The 23,133-nt window shown below is 39.8% G+C and overlaps 1 protein-coding gene across 13 annotated transcripts in view; it reads right to left on the reverse strand.

Annotated features, from left to right (window-relative positions):
* The window catches only part of LOC125453124 (protein unc-13 homolog B), a 495,854-nt gene that overhangs the window by 212,808 nt on the left and 259,913 nt on the right, over positions 1-23,133 (reverse strand). For 5 of the 13 annotated variants that reach the window (XM_059648677.1, XM_059648674.1, XM_059648682.1 and 2 more), the window contains exons 8-9: positions 19,356-19,391; positions 18,496-18,718 (exon numbers count right to left, since the gene is read on the reverse strand). In XM_059648677.1, coding sequence (XP_059504660.1) covers positions 18,496-18,718; positions 19,356-19,391 — 259 coding nt within the window. Of the gene's footprint in view, positions 1-9,861; positions 9,988-18,495; positions 18,719-19,355; positions 19,392-23,133 lie in introns of all 13 variants that reach the window. The other 8 variants (XM_059648655.1, XM_059648644.1, XM_059648654.1 and 5 more) reach the window with 3 other exon arrangements.

The following is a 23,133-nucleotide window of genomic DNA, read 5'->3' on the forward strand; positions in this document are numbered from 1 at the left end:
TTGAGCTTTTACTTACAATGGGTTGCCAGCATAGATTAAAGAATCAAGAACTTGCATCTTGCTGAGCTCTTACCTATCCTGCAGGTTCTAAGAACACAGTTCCCACCACAAATATTTACCGCACACAGCAATGTACATTTAGTAATCATTTTAAAAATGCACAATTTGTTTCTTCTTAGGGAAACAGTACATTGTTAAATAATTACAACAGGATGAGACAAACAAATTGGCATTCCTTAAAAATCACAGGAATCAGGTATGGGTCACTACCCTGGATCACTAACTCTGATTTCTGTCCACAGATGCTGCCAAACCTGCTAAGCTTTCCCAGCAATTACTGTTTTTTTTTTCGGGTTTACAGCATCTGTAGTTTTTTTTTCAGTTTTTAATCTATTGTAAATAATGGCCTGCAAATCATGAGACATGATTTAAGGCCTAGTCTAATAGAGTTGGAGCTCTGAGTGTAATGTTAATTGTTTCAATACAAAAGGCTGGATTAAAGAAATAAAACTACAAGTCTAATTGAAGACATATACTTTACTACTACATAGCTAATGCATTATAAATGGTTCACCTTTTAGTGCCATTTATCATGCTCAAACTTAAACTGGCCTTTTCATTTTCAAAAGGTCCAAACTGTGTGAGGTTTGCTCCTGTGATCCAATCACCACTGCTGGCAATGAACAGGCTGCAGGGGAGTTAACGATTTCATTCTCAGGTGCCTTCTCCCAGTTAATGAAAAGTTGCTCTGGTAATTCGTCAGAAGGTACTACATTTTGACTATTTTGAAAAGAATCTGTATTTTTTGCTGTAAGAAATGACTGTTCTGTCCTGTTATTAGTATGACTTCCACCTTCAATAATATTGTCTACAGCTTTTGACGTTTGCTCCAACTGTGCCATTCTAACCTCATCAGTTAACATGCTACTCTGGCTTTTTTCAGTTACCTTAAGAACTGACAAATCAGATCTTGAAGTGTTGTGGATATGCATTTCTTCTCTTTTTAAAGGCTGCTTTGTGATAACAGAATTAAAATAATTGGCTGCATTCTCTTTTTGGCTCAAGGTGTCGCCTAGTTTTCCTAATGCAGGATTTTGCGCTTTTGCCTCACATTTCACCATTTGATTGGCATCCCCTTCAAAAAAGGTCTTAGAAAACTTCTTGAAACTGGATAATAACCCAGTGTTCCCGAATGAATCAATTTTAGGAGATAGTTGCTGTGAAAACAATGAACCAAAGGAGTTGCCAAATTCTCCAGAAGGCAGAAATTTAAGTTTAAGTGGTTGGACATTAGGAGTTTCAGAGCCTGACTTGGGAATCTCTCTATCAAACTTTTGCAAAACTGGTGAACTACCCGAAAGTGGCCGATCATGAGAATTAACATTGGGCCATAAGTCAGCTGCATCTTTATTTTTAGCCTCAATATTGGTGACTGCATCATCTGTTTCAATACAATTATTTCCCATGGGTGAAACATCAACATTTGTGGCATTCCCAGTAAAGGAAGCATCAGTTAGGAAAACTGCAGTCGACAACTCTTCCTTTTCATGTCCATCTGAAGTTCGCATACTTTCACAGCTTTGAAGAACTTGTGGGAGTTTTGGCTCAAATGTGCCATCACATTTTATCTCAGTTACAGCTTCACTATTCTTGATATTATGATCTGCCTCTTTACCATTGGTATTTTCTTGTACCAATTGTTTGTTTTCAGAGCAGCACTTATGTTTTTTTTCCAGTAAGGATGGACTAATGTTATTACAATGGACAATATCCATATTACATTCAGGAACATCTGACATTTTTTCAGGATTCCTTAAAGTTTGAAAAAAATTTCCTTCCTTAACTTCACCAACTTCTTCATACAACAAAGTAGCTTCCGAACTTGCAGCTGCTTTTGATTTTTCAGGAAGTAATTTTAAAATGTTGAATAGATCACTTTCAGCAGATTGAGTCTGGCTACCCTGTGACAAATTTAAAAATGAGCTTTTCTGCCGAATGCTTGATTCAGAGTTTGAATTTGTAAATACTGACTTAAATGATGCAACTGAATGACTTGAGTTTTTATTAGATTCACTTGCAGAAAACAACTTTAATTTTGTCATAAAACCAGAAAACATTTCTACTGATGAGTCTATCAAAGACTTTTCACAAGCAAGCAGCTTTGTATAGTCACGAGAATTTTCTTGTCCAAGAACTGCACAGGATGGTAGAGGCTCTTGTTCTTTATTTGCCAGCTTTTCAAAATCATTTGTTTGAGAGCTTTGCAATTCCCAATTCATTTCCTTTTCTGTACCAATCTTGCTTGAATTATATTTCATCTCAGGATACATGTCATCAGATGCATTTTCATACAATGTTTCAACCACATCAACAGAATTGTTTATCAGATCACTTTGTATTTCACAGTCATCCACAGTATTAGCATACATATTCTCATCTCCAGTACAATTATCAATGTCAATATAATCTGGATTAGGACTCTCAACAAAATTATCATTTGAAATGGTGGCACTATCTTCTGTTCCTACAGTTTGAGCATCATAATCTTTAGGATGACATGTTATATCAAATGTGTTCCGATTTCCATGTTGACTTGAAAACAAGTCTACGGTAGCATTGTTTCCATCATAAATATCATTACTGACTATAAGTTTATTGCTTTCACCAATTGTTGCTGAGCTTTCCAAGGATGATATACCATTATAATTATGATTTCCAAAAGTACTGTTTTGTTGCAGAACTGATGGCACAATGTCCAAATGTATCATTTCTGTGGCATTACCGACATGGCTAGAAGTTGATTTTTCATCCTCATTTATACGTCTTTCAATTTGTTCCACAAAATTTGATTCGAAAGGCTCTGGTTTTGTCTTTTTTCCATCAATGAATGCCTTGTCAAAGAAACTAAAAACAGAGCTGTTTCTGTTACTTCTCTCAACTAAGGGAGTCGATGAAAAGAAACTTGGTAATTTGAAGAATCCTTCTGAATTGCCTGTTTCTTTGGCAGCAGGTGAAAATGGACCACGGTTTGGGTCTTGGGTAGGATTCAATGTACCATCTGCTGTACTGAAGAAAGAAAATATGCTTTTATTTGTTCTTTGCTGTTTAGGTCTTGAAATGCTAGGACGTTTCCAATCATTTCCTCCAAAGGATAAATTAAGGAGACCTGATTTGGATGTTTGCTCTTCTTCTTCTGTATCTTCTAAAGGAGCTAGACAGCATTTATCTGTATTCTGATCAGACTTCTGTTGCCTTGTTATAATTTGAGAACTGTTTGTTTCCAAACCGTGTTGATTATTCAAGCTTGTAATAGCAGATTGATTTGTAACATTTAGAAGTGCTTTAATTTCAAAAAACTCTGCTTTCATAACATGCTGTCCAGATTTCACATCAGTAACAGCGACAGGCTCAATGCGAAGTGCAGAAGATTCACTGATCAACAATCTGTCATTATTTGGACTGATTTCATTGCCAGGCATTGGATAAGATGAAATATTTTTATTTTCTGTCGCACTCGCAGCATTTTTTACATGCACAGACTTATTAGTATTACTACATGATGGTTTTAGTTTTGTTTTATCAGATTCATAATCAATATCCCATTCCATTACTGTGTGCTGCTTTTGCAAGCCTCTCGGCCTTGGATGTAACACCTCGCATTTTGAAAATTCCAAGCAAATGTTTTCCTCTTTCTTGCAGATTTTATTTGGCATGCTGTTCTCATCTAAAGATGAGGTTTTCTTTTCATTTTGACTTGAGCTTAATGTGTGGGGCTGTTGAACTGGATCTGCATGTTTTTTAAAGAAGCCTCCAACTGATCCTATAAGAGATGAAATGCTTGAAAGTTGCCTTTCACCAGTACTAGGAATGATCACTTGATCTTTCTCCTCCTTGACTGCTTTTGTTTTATCCTCAGTTTTTCTCGACAAATTCAACCCTGATGATGCATGCTCTTTGCTTGATTTGACTGCTCGAAAAAATCCAAAGACATTTTGACTTTCCTCATTACTTTTGACTTCAGAGAGACTTTCTGAAAAGTTAAACCTCTTCGAAGGGTTTTTAAAGAATGACTCCTGTTCAGTCATAGAGGAGGTTTCAGGTGAAATGTGGTGTGACTGAGACTGTATCACAGTCGGTGCTACTTTGATTTGAGGTGACGCACCAGCTGAATTCTGGACTTTCTTGCAGATTCTCTCAGAAAGTGGTTGAAAACATGTCTTGTTTGGGGCTGTATATAAGTCACGATATTCATCATGTGACAACTGACTATATTTGGGCACTAACTTGAGCAAATTTTGATTTGTTAGATTGTGTTTTTCACAAACAGAGGTTGGCTGCTCTTTGTTTAGACCTGCATGTATTTTCCTGTTATTGGAGATAGATTTTAGCCTTGTTAGCCCAGGTGAAAATGTATTATTTGGTGTATGATCTTTTTGAGTGACTGAAGGTTGTGCATTTATGCTGTTCTGCTGTTCTTTATTTGCAACACTTGGCAGAATAGTTTTATTGCTGCCCTTTTCAAACGAATTCATTACTAGGTGATCAGATGTTTCATTTGCTAAAACGGAGCTACAATTGTCAGAATTTTCCATGGTTTGTTTCCCCACTAAACTGCTCAATGTAGAGAAGAAATGTGTGATTTTTCTAATAGGCTGTTTATTATCAGATAATTCCTCGAATTTAGAGATATTTTGTTCAGAACATGAAGTATTTGATAATTTAACAGAGCGATGAATTTGACTTAATAGCCCTGTTGAGATAGGTTGCGACAAGAATTTAGGCTGTGATTTTGTAAATGCACAATCACCCGCTAACCCTGCATCAATTACAGACGTCTTCTGCGTTAAATGATCACTTTGGTTTACCCGAAGATCAAAAGCAATAGCTTGAAGTTCATTATTGAAATGAACTAGTTGGTGTTCAGGCATGAAATCCATCTTAAGATTTTTCAATCTGCATGTTGAGCACTTTGATGAAAAGTCTAGTGGTTCTTCTTTGTCCCATTCTATCGGCTGCTTAAATACTTGTGAAAAATTACCCATATGTCTACTGATTAACTGTTTATCCTCTGAAAGAACAACAGAAAGGTCAAGAGGTTCATCATCAATTTCAGATTCAATCTGTTGTCCTCCTTGATACCAAAATAAGTGTAAATCACTTGAATCTGGCATTTTAAAACCACATTCAGAAACCATGTTATTATTGAATTCCACATCAGAATCGCCATTCAAATGTTGATTTGACTTCCATACATCTTGCTCTACAGTTGTCTCCGGCATCCACATGTACACATATTGGCCACTGCCATCAGTAAGCAAGGAATAAACAAATTGATCATCACTATAAATGTAGTAACCATATTCAGCATCTTCTGAAGGACACCACATTCCATGTTCAAGTAAGGTTACCCAGTCTTCATATTCTTGATAATTATTGATATAAAATGTGTTTTCTTTCTCAATAAGCTCTTGATTTTCTGTAGTAACAGCACTGCCAGTTGAGCTTAAATCCATTGGCATTTCCATAAATAAATCCCTTTTATCAGTTTCTATTGAATTCCAATAGGTCTCTAAATTTCTGCTCATCCATTCCTCACCTCTTTGGGCAATATCACGACATGAAAATGGTACATTGAAATCACCTGACTTTATGCCAGCATTTATGTAATCAAGTTCAAAATTACTTTCATTCTTATCTGTAAGTAAATAACTACATTCTTCAACATTCACATCTTTCTCTGCTAAGTGTTTCACATTATAATCTTCACTTGTTCCATGATTCCAATCATCACTCTGAATCAAGAAATCATTTTGATTCGCAGCAAACTCATCTAACCAGTTTATACTGGCATCATGTGAGTAATTCTCAGACAAATCATTAGCTTTTAAATTCCATTCAAGTTTAAAATTGCTTGAATTGTTGTGACATGTAAATGAATTTGACAATTCTGTTGAATTTCCATCATTCATTTGTGATAAATAGAATACAAGACTATCATCACATGAATCAGTCCAGGGAACGTCATACTCTAGTTCTGTAGTTATATCTTGCTTCAATTCCTGCAAGCCTTGATTAACACTTTTGTTGCATTTTTCTATAGATTCAGCCTGACAAATGCTCTCTATTTCAGAGAAGCCATTTTCATTCAGTTTTTGTTGTAGTTGACTCTTAACTTTATCAATACTTTCTGATTTGAAGAAATTTTGTTTGAAAGCCCAAAATGATTTTGTCTGTTTATCACAGTTATCCTGAGATTTTGATTTTGAGTCTTCAGTTTTGTTCTCCTCTGGTTTAGAAGAAAATTGTTCAAACAAATTGAAAGATGATTTTTCATCAGTCTGCCTTTCTGCCATAGTAACAATATTTGTGAAAGGGTCATGTACATCCTCAGTTTCACCTTGGCTATCAGCTCTTCCTTTACCAGCTGCAGCTTTATTCATAAATTTCAAAAAACCTAAAGGATTTTCTGGTTTTGAACTTGTGCCCACTTGCTTCTTTGTTGGCCAGTTAAAGAAACCTGACAAAAAACCTGACTGGTTTGTATCGTCTACCGCTTTTCCAGCTCTTTGGCTTGGTTTTACAATCTTAGTTTTATTGTTAACCAATATGTCAGTTTGATCAAACACATTTAATGACATATCCAAAGAAGTGTCTTCATTACTTTCTTCTTCTTCTCCTCTTCTGATTGTTTGTACAAAACAATCTTTGCTACTAACTTCCCGCTTACCTGTGATTAAATTCTCATTTGAAGTACATTTTAACAAGTCTGAACTTGTCTGAACACGCACACTGTGACTTAGTTTCTCTGTTCCGGGTGTGTTGTGATCATTTGATGTCACATGCTCGTATTCCGAAGTAGATTTAGTTGCTGCATCTGAAACTGTTTCTTGTTTATTTAGATCAATTTGTTTCGAGATTGTTCCGACAATGTTGGCTGCACCATCTTTTTCATTTAATTCAGACTTGCCTGTAATTATGTTTTCACTTGAGGAAAATTTAAACAAGCCTGAAAAATATCCCTGTTGGTTACTGCTCTGTTTTTCTTTTTCAACAGCTTCAGTCCTGAGTACTGAATTTGATTGAAATTTTAAAATATCTGAGAAAAAACCCTGCTTGCCCTCTTTATCATCAACAGATGTTCTGTTTTTATCTGATTTCAATTTATCATTTATTATTTGTTTTGGTATTAAATTTTTTTCATTCATAGGAAATTTTACAGAAGAAAGTATTCCCTCAGATTTTGCTTCTTCTTGAATTTCAGAAAAGAAAGGAAGTTTTAACTTTCCAATAAGAGAGTAAGTATGATCTTCTTTTATTCTCTCCTTGTTACCTCGAACATCCTCTGCAGATCTGTAAAAAGAAAACCTGGAAGTTGTTCCAGAAGAGATTGGTGCTTCGTGGTCCAATGAAGAGGAGAAAACCTGACTTATTGACTTTTTAAGGGGGTTAAAAAATCCAAAGTTAATTCCAGAACTCTTTGTTGGGTAAGATTTCAAATGTGATTTCATTGTCTGAGAATTGTTTGCTTCTTTCTCCATTTCATTGTCTTGAACATTATGTAGTCTCAGAATTTCGGGAACATGTTCATCTTTACTTTCCTGCATGAAGTGTATTGATGGCCATATCGTTGCTGACGTACTATCCAACTCAGTTGCACAAGCTGCAAATTTATCTGGTGCAACCAGTTCCTGCTGTTTATCAACAATAGTTAAACTGCTATCCTGCTGGTGGCAATTACTATAAAAACTATTTTGAGTATTCTTAATTTCAGAGCAGAAATATTTTTGTGCAGCACAGTTTTCCTCATAATTTGAGATTTTATTTTTATTAGAAATATAATTTTTGTTCACTGGATCAGAAGTTAGATATTTTTTATTCTGCCCTTTATCCTGAAAATCACTTGATAAATCATTTTCTATAAAGAAATTTAAAGGATTTTGTTTTTCCAGCAATGAGTCAATGACATTGTTCTCTGTTGATAATGACTTGCTTGTCATAGAAGTATTTTGATCTTGTTGATTGTGTGATATAATTGAAAGAATAGCTTTGTCCTCTGACGGATTAAACCTAACAGGACAAACAGACTCGTTCTTGGAAGGTTGCAAGGGAAATTTGGGGAGCAAGTTTCTTTCTTGTTCATCTTCCAAAGAACCTTGTGCTGTTGAAATATCGGTTATAGTCTTCTTGTCTAGACTTCCTGAATTAATATATACTGCTTTATCCACAGATGACTGGTGCTTTTTACTCACTCTGATCTTTTCACCTATTGAGCTGAACAGAGACTGTATGGTATTCTTTACTCCTGTGAAATCTGGTGTGGATTCCAGTTTTTGATTGCTACTCTGAGAACTACTTCTGATAGCAGATTGTTTCAACCATTTCTTTTCTGCTTGCCGTTGTGTATGACCAGATCCAGCTTTACCTTCACGAATATCTACACAGAGGTACCTTCCCTCTTCTTGAGGCTTCTTGCCAGTTTTCTTCTGAATTTTTGGAAGTGACCCAAATTTGCTAATTTCTTCCTCTTTCTCAGCTAAATATTCAGACACAGATGCTACCAGGCATTGAAGTTCATCCATTGCATCAACGAAACATTCATTCATTTCCTCACCGCATGATGAATGCGGCTTTGTTCTCATTTGAATGAATCTTTCATTCGCTTTGTCATGATGGCTCGGTTTTAGTTGATATTTTTTCTGGAAGACATGTGGAACAGATACATCATTTTTACTGTAGTTAACAGAATTGTTGCCACTTTTGAGCCATGACTGTCCAAGTAACAAAGCCACTTGCTCATCATCAGATCCAAGTGAGCAGCAAAGTTCATCAGAATCACTGCTGTCATACTCACCACAAATGTGAGGTAACTTTCTTTTTTCCAAGATTTGGTCATCATATGTATCTTCCAGACATTGTTCTACATCTATTACATCTTCAGGGTCATTGCTGAGTGTCTCATTCTCTCCCCAAAAGTTCCTTTTCACCACCGATTGCCTTTTATATTGCTCATCTGTTGCTGATGTTTCATAGCTATAGCGCAAAGGGTCTCTGAGAATCCAGTTAAGCTTTTTAGATTTTATGCTGGAAAGCTCATGAGTAATTCCTTCATCAGTGGTATAATTACCAAAAAAATTTGAATAGTTTTGCCCTTCCACAACACTATCTTCAAAATTACTGTGCCTGCATTTCTTTTTTCTCCTCCTATCTATCGTGTTATATTCATTTGGGTAACTAGTGTATGGCAGATTTGATTCTCCACTGAGAAGTTGATTTTGCCGCAATCTTGTTTGATATGCCTGATCTGGATATTCTCTGCACTGAGAGTTTTGTCTCACTACGTGATTCCCGTTTGGGATTTCTTCTTGCCAGATATTCTGTCTTTCTATGAAAATTATATCAGTGAGTTGTTGGCCTGATTTCTCATATTTACTTTCCCACTCTTCTTCTCCAACACCAGAATCGACTGGTATGATCCTGACTTTTCCTTTTGCTGGCAAGGAGTTCCAGCTTGTTAAGGTACAAGGCATGTATAAATGGATAGCAGAAAGTTTTGGAAACAAGTAGTTGGGGGTAGGATAAAACAAAAAGAGAATCACATTGAAAAAACTCAAGTCAATGGAACATAGAAATAAGACAAACCACAAAATAAACTGTTTAAAATGTAAATTCTATTTGTTCAAATTCATAAATGTAGTTGTACTAGTTTTATTTTCTGTTTAGGTATAACACATTTTACATAGTTTTATCCCAAACACATATGGAAACATGAAAACATGCAAACAGTTGTGCCAACGCCTTCTTCATTGCATACCACACGATAGACATGGCAACATCAATGCTGTAAAGGAGAACAGAACCCACCTATCCGACAGATCTAGAGAATGCCTACTTTCGAGGGAGTATTGGCGGCTGGTTAGCTGACTAGACTCAGATGCAGACTCTAGATCACTACGGCCATTTGTAGCAGAATCTATGCTATCATATCGTCTGGTGAGGAAAATGAATCACAGAGTGGGAAACAGGAGGATACATCATTATTTACCGTGCACTGCAGTATATTTCAGTCCCCATATTGGTTAATGTTTATATCAATTGCATTCATATTAAACAAAAACACCACTGGTGTTGCTACTAAAACACTTTTTTTTCCGAGTGCTGTTCACATCAAAAGTATATTACGCTGGGCAATATATTTTTAAACTTTACATTTCATTGCTTATACTAAACATAGTCATAAAGAAAAGGCTGTTCCCTTTTAATAAATAACAATAACAGGACAAATTAATTGAAAAAAATGCAACATATTGCAGTAATGATAAACGCCAGGAATTAATTTACTTTCTACACAGACCAATTCCTGAGGAGGTGCATAAATACCTCCATCACTATGGTTCCTTCAGATAGTTTGATGATCATGCATTACCTCAAAGTTGTCAACATTCCAGAATAACCATGTTCATGCACAACGGAAATGCTTTGTCATCCAAATAAAACTAAATTCCACATCAACTATCAAATAGGGTTCTTTAACATAACGACACATGTTGAAAACAAGAACTTGCATATTGTTAGTTTCTGAAACCAAACTTCATCATTTTTCAAGATAAATATATTAGTGTCATCCCAGATTTAAAATTTGAAGTGAATTTGTTGTGCTACATCAGTTGTTCAAAAACATACTTCCTTAATTACTTTCATCTTCAACTGTTGACTAGAGAGGTAGCCAGAACAGACATATAAGCATTAAACAATAAAAAAAAGTAAAAGGCTTTTTTCAAAACTGATACATTGGGACCAAAACAGTAACTTTTTATTCAAATTACAATAGAAGAATAACTTCTCCCTTAATTAAAAAAAATCAAATCTTAGGTCCTTTTAAACATTCAATACTTAAAAACAAAACTGAGAAATTCATTAAGCTTAAGAAAAAGGAGCAGTAGAAGACCATTCAGGCCCTCAAGCATGTCCAAACATTCTATGTCCCCTAGTTTGAGGTTGCCTCTGTCAGGCATCTTCAGTATTGTGTATGTTTCAATAAGATGACCTCAAATTCTTAATCTAACAAATAATGGGCTAGTCTGCTGGGATGTTCTTGATGATTCAACACCTTCATCCCAGAAATCAGCTTTTCAATCTGATTGAAAACATCTTTTTTGAACTGCCTTTAATGCCAAGGTAGTTTTTTTTTCTAAACTACTGGGGCCAAAGCTCAACAGAGTACTATAGCTGTGGCCTCACCAACTTCACTGTCTCTAAACTCCAAACCACTAGCGATAAAGACTAAAATTCCATTTGCCTTCTTAATTACTTGCTGTAACTGCTGTAATTTTTTTTTTGTTTCATGCAAAGTAATATCCAGGATCCGGCTATGGAGTCTTTCTATATAGAAATAATTGCCTGTCTTTTGATCCTTCTGAGCTAAGTGCATGATCTCACGTTTTCCTACATTACGTGCCAAAATTTTGCGCACACCCACAACAGGTTTTATATCTCTTGCAGATTCCTTAATTCCTCATCAGAACATGCTCTTACACCTACTTTTATACCATCAGCAAATGTGGATAAATTACGCTCTTCCCTCTTCTAAATCATTGATTTAGACAGTAAATGATTGAAGCCCCAGGACTGATCCGTGTGACAATTTGCTAGCTACGGCTTTACAATCTGGAATTTTTTTATTCACCCATTGGTGGCTGGCCAGCATCCCTAGTTGTCCTTGAGAAGATATCTTCTTGAATTGCTGCAGTTCATGTGGTGTAGGCAGACCCACAATTCTCTGAGGGAAGGAATTTCAGGATTTTGACCTAGTGACAGTGAAGGAGTGATGACATATTTCCAGGCCAGGATCGTGAGTAGCTTGGAGAGAACTTGCATATGATAGTGTTCCCGCGTATATCTGCTGTCCTCATCCTTCTAGATGGAAATGATTGTGAATTTGGAAGGTGCTGACAAAGGGTCTTTGATAAATTTCTGCAACGCAAGATGTGGATGCTTTTGAGAGGGTTCAGAGGAGGTTTACCAGGATGCTGCCTGGACTGGAGGGCTTATCTTATGAAGAGAGGTTGACTGAGCTCGGTCTCTTTTCATTGGAGAAAAGGAGGAGGAGAGGGGACCTAATTGAGGTATACAAGATAATGAGAGGCATAGATAGAGTTGATAGCCAGAGACTATTTCCCAGGGCAGAAATGGCTAGCACGAGGGGTCATAGTTTTAAGCTGGTTGGTGGAAAGTATAGAGGGGATGTCAGAGGCAGGTTCTTTACGCAGAGAGTTGTGAGAGCATGGAATGCGTTGCCAGCAGCAGTTGTGGAAGCAAGGTCATTGGGGTCATTTAAGAGACTGCTGGACATGTATATGGTCACAGAAATTTGAGGGTGCATACATGAGGATCAATGGTCGGCACAACATTGTGGGCTGAAGGGCCTGTTCTGTGCTGTACTGTTCTATGTTCTATGTTCTATGTTCTATGCATCTTGTAGGCAGGATCTGCTGAGCCTAAGTGCTGAAGGTAGTCAACACTTATGAATGTGATGCCAACCAAACAGGATGGTGGCAAGCTTCTTCAATGTTGTTGAAGTAGGTGGAGAGTATTCCACCTCACACCTGACTTGCAGATAGTGGACAGGCTCTGAGGAGTCAGGAGGTAAGTTACTCACCACAGTTTCTTAGGCCCTATCCTGCTCATGTAGCCACTGTGTCTATGTGGCGAGTCCAGTTGAGTTTCTGATCAATGGTAACTCAAAGAATGTTAATAGTGAGGGATTCAACGATGGTGCCACCATTGGATGTCAAGGGATGGCGGTTAGATAGCCTTTTATTATGGAGGTCATTACTACGGTATCTGAGGAGTGGCAAATGATGCTGAATGTTGTGCAATCATCGGCAAACATCCCCACTTCTGACTTTATGATGGAGGGAAGTTTATTGACAAAGCAGCTGAAGATGATTGGGCCTAGGACACCACCCTGTGGAAATTCTACAGAAATGTCCTGGAGGTGAGATGAATGAACTCTAAAAACCACAACCTTCTTGCAATGTACTCGGTATGGCTCCAAACAATGGAGAGTTTGCCCTCTGATTCCAGTTTTGCTGGGTCTCTCGATGGTCAAATGCAGCTTTGGTGTCAAAGGCTATCACTCTCAACTCACCTGTAGAGTTTATTTCTTTTGTCCATGTTTGAATCAATGCGGTAATGAGTTTAGGAGCGGAGTGGCCATGGCAGAACCCAAATGGGACGTCACTGAGCAGGTTATTGCTGAACAGGCGTTGCTTGATAGCATTGTTGATGATACATTTCATCACTTTACTGATGATTGAGAGTAGACTGATGGGATGGTAATTGTCCAGGTTTCTGGCAAGACGCGGTAGGGTCAGTTGCTGCATTCGGAACTCCACTCTGCTTGCCAGTTCTCTTTCTCTTTTCTTTTTGGTTCTTTCTTTTTTTTGCCTCCCTACTTCTCTCTCCCTCTGCAGTACTTCTACCCCCTCCCCACCTCTTACCTATCTACCTAAGGAGTTGGGAAGAAGCTCAGTCGTGAATGGGAACCAAGTGGCAGGAGCAGGACGCACAGGTTGTGTCCTGCAAGAGCGATGGCAGCATATCAAGAGTGGGCTAGCAAGGCAGCAGCAGCTAAAGCAAACTGGTGAGGGGGCCAATGAGGACCCTGGCAGCAGCACGGTGAAGGCTGGAAAGCCTGGAATTAGACTCTGGCAGAGGCATGGTGAGGGCTGGAAAGCTCAGAAAAGGACTGCGGCAGTGGAAAGGAAAAGACCATGAAAAAGACCCCTTGATCCCTATTTTCTGCCTTCTGCCAAACAGCCAATCTTCTATCAATGGCAGTAACTTGCCCCTAACACCATGGGGTCTTATCCTATTTAGGAGCCTATTGCTTGATACCTGGGTAAAGGCCTTCTGGAAATATGAATAGATCACACCCACAAGGTCTTTTCTTTTTAAAATCTAACTTGCTCATTACCTCCTCAAAGAATTCTAGCAGTTTTGTCAGGTATAACCTTCCCTTGATGAAAATGTGCTGACTCAGCCCCATGTAATCTCATCCTTAAAAATGGATTCGAAAATCTTACCAATGACTGAGGTCATGCTAATTGGCCTACAGTTTCCTATCTTCTGCCTCCCTCTCTTTTAAAACAGTGGTGTTACATTTGCCATTTTCCAGCCCCCTGGCACTCTCCCAGACCCTAGTGACTCTTGAAAGATCACCGCTATGCTTCTACAATCTCTAGTATCTCCTTCAGAACTGTGTGTAGTAGTCCATCTGATCCAGGTTATTTATCCACCTTCAGATCTTTCAGTTTCCCAAGCACCTTCTCCTTAGTGACAGCCACTAAACTCACCTCTGGCCCTGACTCTCTTGCTGTTCTGATATGCTGCTCACAACTTCCACTCGTGCAAAGTATGTATTCAGGTCCTCCACCATTTCTTTGTTCGTCATTTTAACTTCTCCAGCCAATGCCTACTCTTGCCTCTCTCTTAATTTTTAGAGATCCAAATAAAAATTTTGTCACCTTCTTTCATATTACTAGCGAGCTTATTCTCATATTTCATCCACTCCGCCCATTGCTTTTTTAATTATCCTCTGCTGGTTTTTAAAGGCCTCCCCATCCTCTGGCTGCCCACTAATCTTCACCAGTGTATGTTTTCTATTTTGCTTTTAGGTGTCCCTGACCTCCCACATGCTTGCTTCATCCTCCCTTTAATATATTTCTTCTTCCTTGGAATAAATTTCTGCTCTGCCTCCCAAATTAACCCTCCAAAACTCCTGAAATAGCTGCTCAACTATCTTTCCTTCTAGGCTCCCCTTACAATCAACTTTGGCTAGCTCCACCCTTGTGTATTTGTAGTTACCTTTACTCATTCTAGCGCCATTCCATCCAATTTCAGCTTCTCCCACTCAAGCTGCAGAGTGAATTCTATCATTTTATGGTCACTTCTCCTGAGGGGTTTCTTTAGCTTAAACTCCTGAGTCAAGTTTGCCTCATTATACATCACCAAATTCAGAATTGCCTGTACTACAAGCTGCTCACAAAAAAAACTTTCATAAATTCTTTTTCTTGAGATCCCCTACCAACCTGATTTTCCCAGTCCACTTGTACTCTGAAATCTGCATTATTATAGTGCCTCTCTTTCATGCCTTTTCTATTTCCCAATTTATTTTCTTTCCCACATCCTAACCACTGTTAGGAGGCCTGTACACAACTCCCACCAGAGTCCTAGATCACAAAGTGTGAAGCTGGATGAACACAGCAGGCCAAGCACCATCTCACGAGCACAAAAACTGACGTTTGGGCCTAGACCCTTCATCAGAGAGGGGAATGGGGAGAGGGTTCTGGAATAAATAGGGAGAGAGGGGGAGGCGGACCAAAGATGGAGAGAAAATAAGATAGGTGGAGAGGAGAGTATAGGTGGGGAGGTAGGGAGGGGATAGGTCAGTCCAAGGAGGACGGACAGGTCAAGGAGGCGGGATGAGGTTAGTAGGTAGGAAATTGAGGTGCAGCTTGAGGTGGGAGGAGGGGATAGGTGAGAGGAAGAACGGGTTAGGGAGGCGGGGATGAGCTGGGCTGGTTTTCGGATGCATTGGGGAAAGGGGAGATTTTGAAGCTGGTGAAGTCCACATTGATTCCATTGGGCTGCAGGGTTCCCAAGTGGAATATGAGTTGCTGTTCCTGCAACCTTCGGGTGGCATCATTATGGCATTGCAGGAGGCCTACGATGGGCAGGTAGTCTAAGGAATGGGAGGGGGAGTTAAAATGGTTCGCGACTGGGAGGTGCAGTTGTTTATTGTGAACCGAGCGGAGGTGTTCTGCAAAGCGGTCCCCAAGACTCCGCTTGGTTTCCCCAATGTAGAGGGAGCCACACCGGGTACGGTGGATACAGTATAACACATGGGCAGATGTGCAGGAAAACATCTGCTTAGTATGGAAAGTCATCTTGGGGCCTGGGATGGGGTGAGGGAGGTGGTGTGGGGGCAAGTGTAGCACTTCCTGCGGTTGCAGGGGAAGGTGCCGGGTGTGGTGGGGTTGGAGGGGAGTGTGGAGCGGACAAGGGAGTCACGGAGAGAGTGGTCTCTGAGGAAGGCAGACAAGGGTGGGGATGGAGAAATGTCTTGAGTGGTGGGGTCGGATTGTAGATGGCGGAAGTGTTGGAAACCAAGCGGAGGCTTGGGGACCGCTCTGCAGAACACCTCCGCTCGGTTCGCAATAAACAACTGCACCTCCCAGTTGCAAACCATTTCAACTCCCCTTCCCATTCCTTAGACGACATGTCCATTATGGGCCTCCTGCAGTGCCACAATGATGCCATCCAAAGGAACAGCAACTGATATTCCACTTGGGAACCCTGCAGCCCAATGGTATCAACGTGGACCTCACAAGCTTCAAAATCTCGCCTTCCCCCACTGCATCTGAAAACCAGCCCAGCTCGTCCCCGCCTCCCTAACCTGTTCTTCCTCTCACCTATCCCCTCTTCCCACCTCAAGCCGCACCTCCATTTCCTACCTACTAACCTCATCCCGCCTCCTTGACCTGTCCGTCCTCCCTACCTCCCCACCTATACTCTCCTCTCCACCTATCTTCTTTTCTCTCCATCTTCGGTCTGCCTCCCCCTCTCTCCCTATTTATTCCAGAACCCTCTCCCCATCCCCCTCTCTGATGAAGGCTCTAGGCCCGAAACGTCAGTTTTTGTGCTCCTGAGATGCTGCTTGGCCTGCTGTGTTCATCCAGCTCCATACTTTGTTATCTTGGATTCTCCAGCATCTGCCGTTCCCATTATCTCTCCCACCAGAGTCCTTTTTTCTTTGCACCTTCTCCACTCCACCCAGGCAGGTTCTACACCTTCCAACTTCATTCCATTTTTTGCGATTGATTTCATTTCATTTTTTTTCCCCCACAAGGGAACCCTATCTCTTCTGCCCATCTGCTTGTCCTTTTGATAGGACACGTATCCTTGGATATTTAGTTCCAAATCCGGATTCCCTTGCAGCCATATCTCTGTGATACCCGCAACATCATACCTTCAAATTAAAATCTGCTGTACAAGCTCATTTAACGTGTTTCGTATACTGTGTGCATTTAAGTACAATATCGCTAGTCCTGTGTTGACTGTCTCCATTCTGTTCCCTTATCTGCTGTGCCTGAATTTTGATTATTGACCTGTTCCATACTCTCTGTCCAATTACTTGTTCTGGAAACTGTAATAACCTCTGCTGAGCCTCCTGTCTCCTTAAACTCCTTCCATAATTTTGCATGCAACTGAACATTCTCTTCCCCAACCCAATTCAGATGAAGCCCGTCCCATTGGAACAGCCACCTCCTCTCCTGTCCCACAGATTCAAACCCACTTCTCTCACACTGATCTTTGAGCTACGAGCTTGTCTCTTTGATCTTGTTGACCTGTGCCAATGCTGCTCATGGCTCAGGTAGTAAACTGAAGATTATTAGCTTTTTGGTTATGCGTTTTAATTTAGCTCCTAGCTCCTCATATTCCCTCACCAGAACCTCTTTCCTCTTTCCACCTATATCGTTGTACCTACATGGGCCGCAATAACTAAATCTTATTCCCAAAGTTCCTCTGTAGCCTGGATGAGAGATTCTGAACGTGGGCACCAGGATAGACAACACAGCTTTTGGTACTCTTGATCCTGGCCACAGAGAATAGTGTCTCTTCCCCTGCAATGTCTGTAGTGGCCTTGATTACACCTCCATTTCACGTTTCTGAAACCATGGCCCACCCCCACCCCCACCCCCAAATGGCTCCCTTTACCAGTGCTCTGGTCAGTTTTGTCATCTTCCATACAGGCCCAGTCTCATCCACACAGGGAGCATGAATTTCAAACCTGTTAGATAAGCTCAAGAGCTGAGGCTCCTTCAGCACTACCTCCTGGATCACTCTCCCTGATTCGCTTATAGTCACACTGTCCTGTCACTGACCACTGGCCAATATCAACTGGTGGTGATTTAACTGGAACGTCACCATGCCGCAGGCAAGGGGAGAGGTTGAGAAGGAGAATCAACGCCTGCTGGTGCGGGAATTGAACCCATGCTGTTGGCATCAGTCTGTACTGCAAACCAGCCGCCCAGTCAAACAAAAACTATTGAGTTCTGAACATAATCCATCCTGAATGAGCCATGTGAGATTTGTCCAGTCATTCGTCCAAGATGTGATCTGAATAGAAGAAGTGATGACCTCGCTAAGGACATGGAAATCAGAGGAGCAGGTTCAAAAGGATCACAAAAATCAACAGCCATATTGGTGTTCTATAAAGTACGGAGGTATGGTTAAGTGCTAAAGTTTGCTTTTTTTGAGTATTCACTATGACTTGGCAACTGAGGAAATCATTGCAGTTTGAATACATGTAAACAATAATAAAACAGAAAATGTTTTTATCACTTAAGTGTAATAATTACCAATTGCTAAACTGCATGCCATACACATTTGAAAATGCAAAATAATTCTCACAAACAAAAATGGACTACATACCTCATTCCCTTTTTCTCATGATAATCTAATTCAGAGCTTTGAATTGAATCAGCATAGGAGTTCCGTAAACCTTCCTGGAGCTGTGGTCGTGATGTAACAGGAAACTGATGTACAGATGCGTTGGGTTGGGAAGTGGTATGGTAAGGTGGTGGAATGCTGTTACTGGTCTCGCTACGATAATCACTATCTCTGTCATCAACCGCACTATCGGGATCTTCAAATGCTGAAAAAGTAGACAAGAAAACATGCTATCTAGTTGGATAAGTGTGCAATATTTCAGGTTTTGTCTACTTTAGAAGGCAAGTAGAATTAAATAGAGATGAGAAGATCCTTACATCAAAGCACTATCTTTCAGCACTAATTCTTTAAAAAAGTTTCAAACTAAATGAAAAAAAAACCTGTTTTATGCTAAATATTCTGCACTCTGCACATCAAAAGAAAGAGGTAAAGCATTTTAATTTTCCTGTGCAGTCAGGTATTTACTTACATAGAAATCAGATATATCGTTTAGATATCTATTTACAACTCTTTCTGATGACATGATGTGCAGGTATCAAAGCGAAACTGTAGCTTTGAGAGGGTTCATGCAGGCTCTATTTGATAAAATTCATGCATCCATTATTTTTCTCATCATTCTTAAAATACAACAAAAGGAAACAAATATATAATGATTGCACATCGCACATTGCAGAGAAGAAAAGCAAGCTTTGCTGATAGCAACTACATGAGGGGAAAAAATAATGTAATCATACAATGAGGGATGTATGTATCCCCTATTTGCATGAATACTCCAGGTCTCTCCAGTTGGAACATGCTAATGTAGGAGTCAAGGTACTTGTGAGCAATAAATCATTACATACTTTGTTGCTCTCCCCATCCGAAATAACTCCAATTGCCTGGTGGATGCAAATGTTGGCAAAGAAGGGGAGAAAGAAGACTTCAGCAAAACAAGGGGTATAACTGTCTTTGTTCTAGATAGAAATCTTAATGTTTTAACTCCTTTCTAATACAATTATGCAACATAGCATAACAATTTAAAAATAAAATATTTTGTTGGTTCACTGCAGCCTGTTAATTGTTGAGGGTAATGTCACATTCCAAGCACTTAATGTATCTCATCTCCTTCCTTCCCATAACAAGGTACTTTAAATAGATGAACAGCTTAAAAAGACAGAAACATTCGGACGGTCATTATTGTTCATGGAAACTTTGATGCTTTGTGTCCTTGTATGTATGTGCATTGACTAAATACGAACTGGATTATTGCACTATTCTGGAGCAAAATTGTTAAGCCATGACCTAAAATGACACTATTTAATTTCATTAAGATACATTGTTCAATATGATAGATAAGAATTTATATTTAGGTGACAAAGAATTGTTGCATCAATATTCTACTCAAAATAGTGATAGAAATTGTACTTCATTCAAATTTCCTCACAGTTAAAACATTCTCACAGCGCAGAAGCAGAAAAAAAATTCAGCTATTTCTAAGAGCTCCTCTGATTGGTCTAAAGTATCAGTTGCAGAACCTTCACATCACATAGTCCAATTTGTTCAGGCCGACTAGGTATCCTAAATAAATCTAGGCACATTTACCAGCATTTGTCACATACCCGTCTAAACCCTTTCTTTTCAGATATCCATCCAGATGCCTTTCAAATGTTGTAATTATACCAGCCACCACCACTTCCTCTGGCAGCTCATTCCTTAGATGCAACGCTGCACCCACTGCATGGAGAAGTTCACCTTAGGTCACTTTTAAATCTTTCTCCTCTCACCCTAAACCTCTGTCTTCTAGTTTTGGACTCCCCTACCTTGGGGGAAAGACCTTGCCCTATACATGCCCCTCATGATTATATAAACCTCTGTAAGGTACAAACCTCAGCCACTGACGCTCCAAGGAAAACAGCCCCAGCCTATTCAGGAACAAAAATAGAAGTTGCTGGAGAAACTGAAGTTCTGAGGAAGGGTTCCCGGACCCAAAAAACTTCTGTTTTTGTTCCTGATTTACAGCATCTGCAGTTCTTTTGGTTTTTACCCAGCCTATTCAGCCTCTTCCTATAGCTCAAACCCTCCAACATTGGCATTCGTAGCCATTCTTAGAATCCAGTATGAAAACAGGCCATTCAACCCAACAAGTCCACACCAAAGCTCCGAAGAGCATCTCACCCAAATTCACTCCCCCCACCTTATCCATGCAACCCCGACTGCTAATCCACCTAACCCACACATCCACAGACCGTACAAGCAATTGAGCTTGGCCAATCTACCTAACCTGCACATCTTTGGACTGAGAGGGGAAACTGCAGCACAGGAGGAAACCCACACAGACATGGGGAGAATGTGCAAATTCCACACAGCCAATCACCCAAGGCTGGAATTGACCTGGTTCCCTGGCACTATGAGGCAGCAGTGCTAACCACTGTGCCACCCAGGCAACATCCTTGTAAATCTCTTCTGAACCCTTTCAAGTTTCACAACATCGTTCCTATAGCAGGGAGAACAGAATTGCATGCAGTATTCCAATAGTGACCTAACCAATGTCCTGTACAGGTGCAACATGACCTCCCAACTCCTATAACTCAATACACTGACCAATAAAAGCAAGCATACCAAATGCTTTCTTCACTACCCTATCCACCTGCAACTCTACTTTCAAGGAACTATGAACCTGCACTCCAAAGTTTCATTATTCACAACACTCCCCAGGACATTACCATTAAGTATATAAGTCCTGCCCTGATTTTCCTCCCCAAAATGCAGCACCTCACTTTTATCTAAATTAAACTCCATTTACCACTCCTCACCCCTTTGTCCCATCTGATCAAGACCCTAATGTACTTTGATGTAACCTTCTTCGCTGTCCAGTACACCTCCAATTTTGGTGTCATCTGCAAACTTACTAACCACACCTCCTATGCACATAGTCTTTACTGAAGAGGCTTAAACAAGGTGGAAAAACACAAGATAAAGAAAAGCTCTCATTTCCAGAAGTACAGTTTTACTGCATATGAATCTTTCAGATCCTGAAATGCCATCCAGAATCACAAATTTGTTACTATTGAAAACATTAGGTGCATGGACAATTACGCCAAGCCCTTAAAAGATTTTAAAGCTTATAGCTTTAGGCAACAAATGGGGAATAAAGGAATCTATCATTTTAAAGACTTGGAAAAGATGATGTTAGAGCATTTTCTTAATTAAAGCATGGATGGCAGGTTTTCTAAACTAGACACATGCAAAGTTGCTAAGGAAGGCAACCTGCTGATACTGACTGCCCTGCATTCATCTAACATGTGACAGGAGATTAATTATCTAAGGGCAGGACTTCCAGGTGTGAAAACCCACCTTATAGAGCTGACGGTCAATGGTAACACTGGCAGCTCTAAACTCTAGAGCAATGTCAAGCTGTAGCCAATGCTAGAATTACAGACAAACCCCATTCTGATGGCAAGTCTAGGGTATGAACAAGACCTGATTAGCTTGCTCAAAAATGGAATGAGGGGCTTTCAGGCTTGGATTGAATGACGAAGAGGGTGAGGAGTGGTTAAAGGATGCTTTACCTTGGAGGTGTGAGGGGTTGTGGGCTGCCTCTGATGACCACAGTAGATTTCAATAGAAGGTATCCTCTCCAGCAATTGCGCGGTAGTAGCCAAACTCTAAAGCTGTTGAGTCACAAGTTTGAAGTAAGCCCCTCCCCACCTCTGCTAAAATAGCAAAAGGAACAGAATGAAAACTGAGCCTTAATTGACCAAGTCAGTGCCACAATAGAGAAGCTGACACAATAACAGCCTCCATTCCTGACCCTCCGTTATGGACCCACCTGGCCTCCCTTATGAACTATCCTCCTCTACAGTCCCAACTTCAAATCACCCAACCCCACGGGACCTAAGCTTTTAAATTCAACATGTACATACCCTCAAACCCCCACAATCTCTCTGCATCCATAACCCAGTTGTTAAATATTTTGTGACTCTCAGAATCTCAGTTATCTCTACCTCCTTAAAATAAACAGCCTTTTTTGAATTTCTGGTTGTTATTCCTGAATTTCCAGGGATGGTTTTGGTTTTATAACAGTTTGTAAGGTCAGTACCAATTTTCCTTAAATGCAATTATTAGCCAAGGACCACAAGAACAAGTAGGAGCAGAAGCAGGTCATTACACTCGTCAAGCCAGCTTCACTATTCACTGAGATCATGGCTGATCTGATAAGCCTCAACTCCCCTTTCATGTCATAATTTTCAAATTCATTACTTATTCAAAATCTGTATACCTCAGCCTCAAATACTTAATAAGCCAGCCCTCTTCAGTAAACAATTCCACAAATTCATCCTCAGAAAACAAATTCCTTCTCATCTTGGATTTAAATGGGCAATCCCTTACAGTGAGATTATGCCCTCTGGTTATGGCCTCTCCACAAGGGTAAACAACCCCATCATAGCTATCCTGTCAAGTACATATAATAATATTATAAGGTCTTATTTCTTTCTTTTAAATTCCACAAATACAAGCCCAACCTATTCAACCTTTCCTCCTAAGAAAACTACTCCATATCCGGAATCAACCTATGAACCTTCTCCAAACTGCCTCCAACCCCAGTATATCTTGCCCTAGTTAAGGGGATCATAACTCTTC

The sequence above is a fragment of the Stegostoma tigrinum genome, chromosome 1 (assembly GCF_030684315.1).
Source record: "Stegostoma tigrinum isolate sSteTig4 chromosome 1, sSteTig4.hap1, whole genome shotgun sequence".
Lineage (NCBI taxonomy): Eukaryota > Metazoa > Chordata > Chondrichthyes > Orectolobiformes > Stegostomatidae > Stegostoma > Stegostoma tigrinum.